This window comes from Solea senegalensis, unplaced genomic scaffold (genome assembly GCF_019176455.1).
Source record: "Solea senegalensis isolate Sse05_10M unplaced genomic scaffold, IFAPA_SoseM_1 scf7180000015996, whole genome shotgun sequence".
In the NCBI taxonomy this organism is placed as follows: Eukaryota; Metazoa; Chordata; class Actinopteri; order Pleuronectiformes; family Soleidae; genus Solea; species Solea senegalensis.
This window is the reverse complement of record NW_025321542.1, coordinates 1-8,626: the sequence shown is the minus strand read 5'-3', so window position 1 is coordinate 8,626 and position 8,626 is coordinate 1. Positions and strand designations below refer to the sequence as shown.

The 8,626-nt window shown below is 41.8% G+C and overlaps 2 protein-coding genes across 2 annotated transcripts; both read right to left on the bottom strand.

Annotated features, from left to right (window-relative positions):
- Positions 1-2,828: 2,828 nt before the first annotated feature.
- Positions 2,829-6,302, bottom strand: LOC122762703 (arpin-like). The gene is made up of 6 exons (XM_044017898.1): positions 5,962-6,302; positions 4,605-4,680; positions 4,399-4,531; positions 4,101-4,307; positions 3,555-3,733; positions 2,829-2,928 (listed from the first exon to the last, which is right to left on the bottom strand). Exons 1-6 carry the CDS (start codon positions 6,051-6,053, stop codon positions 2,920-2,922), a joined length of 696 nt encoding a protein of 231 aa, XP_043873833.1. The 5' UTR covers positions 6,054-6,302; the 3' UTR covers positions 2,829-2,919.
- A 303-nt stretch (positions 6,303-6,605) lies between these two features.
- LOC122762704 (protein FAM169B-like) lies at positions 6,606-8,595 on the bottom strand. Its single transcript, XM_044017899.1, has 3 exons — positions 8,387-8,595; positions 7,845-8,027; positions 6,606-6,951 (listed from the first exon to the last, which is right to left on the bottom strand). The coding sequence occupies exons 1-3, from the start codon at positions 8,571-8,573 to the stop codon at positions 6,770-6,772; spliced, it is 552 nt and encodes a 183-aa protein (XP_043873834.1). The 5' UTR covers positions 8,574-8,595; the 3' UTR covers positions 6,606-6,769.
- Positions 8,596-8,626: the final 31 nt, after the last annotated feature.

Here is an 8,626-nt window from a genome sequence, read left to right as displayed (position 1 = left end):
ATGACTAACATTAACTATGATATAAATGTGTTTAATTCTCAAGGCTGAAAACAACAATCTGCTGATACCAGATATATACACGTATACAGATAGATAGATATACAGTCATGTGAAAAAGTTAGGACACCCTATGAAAACATATGTGTTTTTTAACATATTTAGACATATGGATATTTAATATCAATTTTAACAATAATGAGAGATTCAAGTAATATAACTAAACAAGTAAAACTGAAGAAGAAAATACTTTTTAAAACTTTCTGTGAAACGTAATAAAATAAACATGCAATTTCTGGTGAGGAATAAATTAGGACACCCCCACATTTTTCCCAGTTAAAATGGCTGATATCACACACAGGTGTATCACATGATTGCACATGATTGGAACATTGTTACTCAACATTTTGAAGGAGGCTTGCCCTATTTAAACCTCAGACATTTAAGTTTGGTGTGCTCCTGACTGTTGACGTGAGCGTGAACACCATGGTGAGATCGAAAGACCTGTCTGAGGCCTTCAGAAAAAAGATTGTTGCAGCATATGAGTCTGGTAAGGGATTTAAAAAGATCTCAAAAGAGTTTGAAATCAGCCATTCCACTGTCCGGAAAATAGTGTACAAGTGGAGGACATTCAAAAGAACAGCCAACATGCCCAGGTCTGGCCATCCAAGCAAGTTCACCCCGAGAGCAGACAGCAAGATGCTAAAAGAAGTCTCCAAAACTCCTAAAATGTCATCACGGGGACCAACAGCAGGCTCTGGCAACTGTTGATGTGAAAGTGCAAGCCTCTACAATCAGTACACCAGTACTATCTGTATCGGTCTATATGAATAAATGTATACATATATATATATATATATATATATATATATATATATATATATATACACACATATCTATATAAACATATATATATATATATACAGATATATATAAAGATATATATATATAGGCACAATAGACACATTAGTGTATATTGCAATATATTAAAAACTATGAGCAAAGTGTTTTTTTCTATTTGAATGAAATTAGTAAAATAACAAAGTTACTTGAAGAAATAATATGGACATTTATCTAGTAACAAGTAAGGGGTGGAGTGGCTCAGTGGTTAAGACCGGTACCCTATGTGCGAAAAACATCATTGTCGCAATGGTCGCAAGTTCGATTCCACCCCTCGCTGATTGTACTCAATTCCATTGTAAGTCGCTTTGGATAAAAGCGTCTGCTAAATGACATGTAATGTAATGTAATGTAACAGATGTAAGGACAGATGAGGAGTCACGCGAGAGTGTCATGTGGTGAGTTCTGGTGCCATCTAGTGGTCAGAAGTAGTACCACAGTGCAGAGATGTTTTCTTGCTGGTTTCAAAGTTTTTTATAAAAATTCACTTGATGATTGAGTGGAAATTTAAATGTTTTTTCAGTGCTGATTTCACCTGTTTACACACAAAATGTACAAATTAACCTTTGTATGTTATTTTTAATAATAAAAATGATGATGTCACTGTGATGGGGATGATGTCATCACAGCAAACGTGAGAAAATCAGGATGCAGATGGTTAACGTGTTACTTAAGATGGAAGTAATAATAGTTATTGGATGATAATCTCAGTATTTATTATGTCAATAATATGTTTACATAAAACATATTTACCTATTATGTGATATTTACCTTTTATTAGACGTAATACTAACCTATTATCATACGTGATATTTACCCATTATTAAACATATTAACCTATTATCATACGTGATATTTACCTATTATCATACGCGATATTCACCCGTTATTAAACATTAACCTATTATTATAGGTGATATTTACCTTTTATTATAAATGATATTTAACCATTATTAAACATATTAACCAATTATTATATGTGATATTAACCTATTATTATACATGATATTTACCTATTATTATATGTGATATTAACCTATTATCATACATGATATTTACCTATCATAGATGATTTTTACCTATTATCATACATGATATTTACCTATTATACATGATATTTACCTATTATTATAAAGTGTCATAACATGAGTCTCCCATTATAGATAACATACAGTTTGACAAACAGCTCTTTTAGTTTGTTTAATATTAGGATAAAACACGTTTGAAGGTTGTATGAGGGACTGAAAGGACTTGTGTAATAAAATCTACGTCAGTTTCTACGATATGTATGTCACATGATCACGTCTTTATCTCACTATGAGACAGACGTTTGTAAACCACTCACTCTCCCACACCAAACCTCAGAGAAAATCAGTGATTTTAACATCACACACACAGGAGTTGTTGATCCGCTGCTGCCTCCATCACTAAGTTCAAATGTCTGATTTTAGTGAATTAAAAAATACTGGTTTTCTCTATGAGGTTTGGTGTGCGAGAGTGAGTGGTTTACAAACGTCTAACAGTGACATAAAGACGTGACACAGATTGGATTACATGAGTCTTATCTAAATTTTATCGTCACTTCAAACACAAAACACCTTTAAAGTCACCTGACCAGTCACCTGACCACCAGACTTTTTAATATTTATATTTGATCTCATATAAATGTGTGAATTTAAAGTGAATCACAGTCAAACCTGCTGCAAGATTTTAAACCATGAGGACACAGAGACAGACACAGAGAGACACAGAGAGAGACACAGAGAGAGACACAGACACACAGAGAGACACAGACACGAGAGAGACACAGGGCAGACAGACATAGAGACCAGAGAGACACAGACACAGACACAGACAGACAGACAGATACAGAGACAGACAGAGAGAGACACAGAGACAGAGAGAGACACGGAGAGACTCAGAGAGCGACACGGAGAGACACGGACAGAGACACAGAGAGAGACAGACTGGAGATCTGCCACAAGTTCAGGTTCAGTTCAGTTCTGCCAGGAAACGATTTCCTCACTCGTCCTGAGAGAAACAAAGACAAGAAACATTAAGTTTTATGACCTTCAGTGAAGAAGATGGATCAAAGGCAGATCACAGCCAGGTCAACGATAGATCAAAGGCAGATCAGAGCCAAGTCAAAGATGGATCAAAGGCAGATCAAAGATGGAGGACAGTAGCCGTGTTAACATGTTAACACCAGGCTAAGCAGCCAGAGAGGGCGGGGCAGAAAGAGAGCGAGGTGACAACCTGATAACTCACTGTCACACTGGACTGCGGACATAGATTGCTTAGCTTTAGTAGCTAGCTCTCTTAGCTTAGCTTTAGCACCAAGAAAGTAGTTAGCTTAACATTGGCTCAGGACAGATTTTAGCTTAGCTCCAAGAAATTAATTATCTTAACATTGGCCCTAGGAGATTACTTAGCTTAGCATTAGCATTAAGAGCGTAGTTAATTTAGCAATACCCTTAACAATAGTGCCTTATAAATCAAATAAGTTATTATAACAGTTAGCAGCTTAGCATCAGTCCCCTGAAGAACAGTTAGCTTAGAATTAGCCCCAGAAAACAGTTAGCTTAGCATAGTTGTGTGAGCTCATGATGTTCACACACAAATAAAAGAAAATAAAAACATCTGTAAAGTGACCTCACCCATTCATCCTCATCAGCTCCTTCTCCTCCTGCTGCTGCTCCTCCTCCTCCTCCTCGCTCAGCGTCTTCTGCGTGGACTTTGTTGGCCAGGATCTTGTCCGTCCATGAAGCTCCAGCGTTTTCATCTCCAGTAAAGGTACACCTGGTCACTGAGCCACCCTCCACTTTAGCAATGGAGACTTTCAAAGTAAAAGACCACATTATAATAATGAAGCAAGAAATGAAGTTTGATTTAGTCACAATCAGCACTGTGCTGTGAGCGCCCCCTGCTGCTGACATGACGTCTTTATTTCACTGTGAGACAGACATTTGTAAACCACTCACTCTCCCACACACACACTCACACACACACGAGGCAGCAGAGGACCAGCAGCTAAAATCACTGATTTTCTGTGTGTGTGTTATTGACTGTGAAGATTTAATGAACAAAATGAACCAGCACTGGTCTAAAAGTGGGCGGGGTTACTGAATAACAACGCTTCATCACCGTGACGACCGTGAAACTGGTCTCAGCATTTCGTACGAAGTGTTTTTGGCGACACTCACAGATGAAGGGACAGTTTCCTCTGGTCTTCAGCCGGACCTCGTGTCCCGTCTCCAGCTCTGTTTTGTCCAGCTCCGTCTCTGGGAACCAGAAGGCCCAGGTACCGGCGGGTCGGTGCTTCTCCGTTATTTTCACCAGCTCATCCTTGTTCACCATCGCTGACAGCTGCTCGTGAGACAGACGGTCCGACTGACCCTTAGCTTCCACTTCTGCTCAGACACAGAGACCACGTCAGAGACCACGTCAGTGACCAGAGACCACGTCAGTTTTCACATGTGGACGTGTTTTTGTTGGACTCACTGTAGGATGACAGGAGATGACCTGTGTTGACCTTCTTGGTGTCGCTGAAGTTTGGCTCGATTTCATTTCCTCTGTCATCAAACTTCCTCTGATGGACGCGGCTGGGTTTGACATACAGAACGTAGAAGCGAACCTGACCAGAACCAAGAGAGACAAGAGTCTGGAGATAAGCTGGACACAAGCAAGAGGTGTTTATGTTGTGTTACCTTGTGGTTTTTGACATCGCTGACCACATGTCTGGAGACGTCCAGCACCTTTCCCTCCAGAAGAACTCCAGCTCCCCTGTGTCAAATATTCTCATTATTGTGATGTGTAACAAATTATTCAGTCATTTTATAGTCAACTTTATTTTCATCATCCATTCATCTGATGATTATTTTCTACATTAATCCATGAGTTCTTTGGTTCAGAAAATGCGTGAAAATATTGATCAGTGTTTGTCAAACTGGAAATGATCAAGTTCTCAAACGTCTTGATTTTGTCCACAAACCAAAATGATCCAGTTTCTAATGATTTCTGAGGATCATGTGAAGTGTGGATCCTGTGAGGTCTGGATCCTGAGAAGTCTGGATCGTGTAAAGTCTTTGTAAGAGAACAAGCGCTCCCATAGACAAACTTGAGTTTCTGAATATTCTGGTGTTTTCTGTCCTGTGTGTTTTGGGTTGTTGCAGCAGGGACCGTCTACAAAGTAGCTATTTTAAAAACATGTAATACCTTCATCAGACACCACTCAGTTTGATACTGTGCTTCTGGACCTTTTTGTAAATATATTTGAGTAATTATTTGATAACGTCGCCATAATACAGTGTTGTGAAACTATTGAAAATCATTACTTCAGTTACTATATTCACAATAACTATACAAATTTAATCAAACTGAGTGGTGTTGTATTGACAATTATTACTGATAAATATTCACAAAAAAGAGACATATTCGTTCACGCTAAGCGGTGTCGTCTCATCCAAAGGAAACGTGAGATCGACGATGTTTCATGGTGTAGATAGTGAATATTTTTTTAAAATGTGTTTTCCCGGGCGTTGCCCTTTGTAGACGGTCCCTGCGCTGCGGCGTCACGGTAGAGATCAAAGACTCTGGTGAAAATGAAGCTGTAGCCGCTAGTATTCGAAATATGTCTATAAGTTATTGATCACAGAAGTTCCTTTGAATGTTTCTAACTTTACGGTGAAGTCTACACCTCACCGCTAGGCGTCGCTGAATTATACACATTAGTGCACAAACATCAATGTATTTTTTTTATATAAAGATTTAATTTTAGGGCAGGTTGGGGATTCATTTTAATGCCGAATAAACAATCAACACCTACTTGTAAAATCACAGTGGTTCACGCTCCGTGACGTTGACTAATAACAGCTCAAAAGCTTGAGAGAAAACAAAAGTGAGATTTCTTTCCATGGGGTTTGGTGCCGTCACCCGGAGGAACGTGGAAAACGACTCATTAGTCATTTATGTGAACACCGGCGTAATAAGAACAAAAAATCCCAACGTTAAAACTAATCTTAACTGTGTTACATATCAAACACTTACGTTCACGTTTTCATTTACCTCTCGTACGTAGATGGCGACCAGACGCCTTCGAACTTGTCACTGTGGACGGGTTTGTTCTGTAAACACGAGTTTTCATAAATTCTGCTCATTTTTCTTTTAACATTCACAAACTTGTCTCTTTTACTTCCGAGATTCTTCTTCCTCCCGTTTCCCGACTTCCTGTTCCGTCAGAGTGGAGGAGTACAGGTGCGCTTGCTGCTGACACGGCGTGTGCCGACGTGGGCGGGAATTAAGTACACTATACAGTATATGACTGAAATATATTCAGATAAATATTATAGATATATATCTGATTATCTTTATTTGTCTCTAGTCTGTGTCTTTAGTCTCCCTGTCTTTAGTCTATGTCTTTAGTCTCTGTGTCTTTAGTCTCCTGTTCTAGTCTGTGTCTTTAGTCTCTGTGTCTTTAGTCACAGGTGTCTTTAGTCTCTTCTCTCTAGTCTCCTGTGTTTCTAGTCTCCTGTCTCTAGTCTCTGTGTTTCTAGTCTCTGTGTCTTTAGTCTCTGTCTCTAGTATCCCGTGTCTTTAGTCTCTAGTCCCTGTGTCTTTAGTCTCTAGTCTCTGTCTCTAGTCTCCCGTGTCTCTAATCTCCTGTGTGTCTAGTCTCCTGTGTTTCTAGTCTCCTGTGTCTTTAGTCTGTGTTCAGGAGTCTGAACTGATTTATTTTTTTACTTTAAAACAGACGAGGACTTAGTCCTCACGTTTGATCAAACATGAAAATGAAAATGTCTTAAACTGAGATTAGGACAGTTTGTGACAGTGTCTTCTCACATTGTGTCCACAAACATGAAATCATATGCAGGAGCTACGTGTCCTCTGTGTCTCTGGTGTCCTCTGTGTCCCTGGTGTCCTCAGTGTCCCCCGTGCTGCTGTCTCTCAGCTGGATGTTGAGCCAGATGTTGCGTCGTTGGCTCCAGGCTCCTGGAGCCTCCACCTCGTACAGACGCTCCCGATGCTCGTGATGCTGCTGCAGAAACGTCCTGCACACTGAACTCAGCCAGCAGGGGGAGACAAAAGATCAGAGAACTCAGTGAACGTGTGGTTGTGTGAGGTCACTCTTATCCACCGCCTCGCATCGCCCCACTACTTAAACCGCGCTGTGGCGTGGTGAGTAGAGCCGGTGGAAATACGCCATTACAGACATCTGTATCTCACTGTCTTTATTTTGTGTGTGTGTGTGTGGAAGAGTGTAAAAGGCAGGCAAGCGCAGTGTGAGAGTGTGTGTGTGTGTGGGAGAGTGTGTGTGTGTGTGTGTGTGTGTGTGTGAGAGTGTGTGTGGGAGAGTGTGTAAGGCAGGTGTGAGTGTGTGTGTGTGTGTGTGTGTGGGAGAGTGTGTGTGTGTGGGGGGTGTGTGTGTGGAGAGTGTAAAGGCAGGCAGCTGCAGTGTGAGAGTGTGTGTGTGTGTGTGTGTGTGTGGAAAGTGTGTGTGTGTGTGTGTGTGGGAGAGTGTGTGTGGCAGGTGTGTGGGAGAGTGTGTATGCAGGTGGCAGTGTGTGGAAGAGTGTGCAGGTAAGGCAGGTGAGAGTGTGTGTGTGCTGGCAGGAGAGTGTGTGTGTGTGTGTGTGGGAGAGTGTGCTGGGTGGTGGGAGAGTGTGTGCGTGTGTGTGTGGGAGAGTGTGCGTGGTGTGCAGGGGAGAGTGTAAAGGCAGGTGTGGAGAGGTGTGCAGGGGTGCTGCCAGGTAGGTGTGTGTGTGCTGCAAGGCAGGTGGGACAGTGTGTGTGTGGGAGAGTGTGTGCTGTGAGAGTGTGTGCATGTGAGGTGTGTGTGTGCTGGGAGAGTGCATGTGAGTGTGTGTGTGTGTGGGAGAGTGTTTGTGTTTGTGTGTGTGTGCTGCAGGGGAGAGAGTGTGCATGAGTGTGTGTGTGTGTTAGCAGCTCACCTGCTAACATGCTAACTGATAACGGAGTGCTGAGCCCAACAAACTCTTCTGTGGCAAAGGAGGAGCAAAAATCCTGCAGCATCTTCAGGCCGAAGCCCCGCCTCCTACGGCTCCGCCTCACCAGCACGGTGTCGAGAACAGGAAGCAGGTAACAGCGGCCGCTCCAGTCGTCACACAGAACACCTGAGAGTTAAAGGAACAGTGTAAGGTCTTAGAGGTACAGACGTAGAGACGTGTGTGTGACACACTGATTTAAGACTACGTCTTTATCTCACCGAGAGACAGACTTTTGTAAAGCACACTCTCCCTCCCACACACACACACACACACACACACACACCAACGAAATCCAGATTAAGTCGTGTGACGTAGATCTTTCAGCCTTTTGTGAAAAGGATCTCATCCATGTTTCTGTGTCTCAGCAGAAAGAATCTGAAATCATCGTCAGACATGTTTTATAGCTGTGATGTGTAAATGTGTCAACTTAAACACATGTTGAGTTTAAAGTTAGAACTCGTGGAGGTTCATTCAGGTCATCGTACCTTTGTGTTTGACGGAGTAGAAGCCGACCGCCTCTCCTTCACTCCACAGCAGTTTAAGTCTCTCTGTGCGGGGATGCAGCAAGAACAGTGCCTCCTCCTGGAAACACCTCTCCACCACTTGACTGAGCAGGAACACAATCAGCCTCTCTGCGATCGACTGCACCTGAGACAACGCAGCGACGCTCATGATGTTAACCAGTACAGACACAAACCACACAGGTGAGGTCACTAACACTCTGC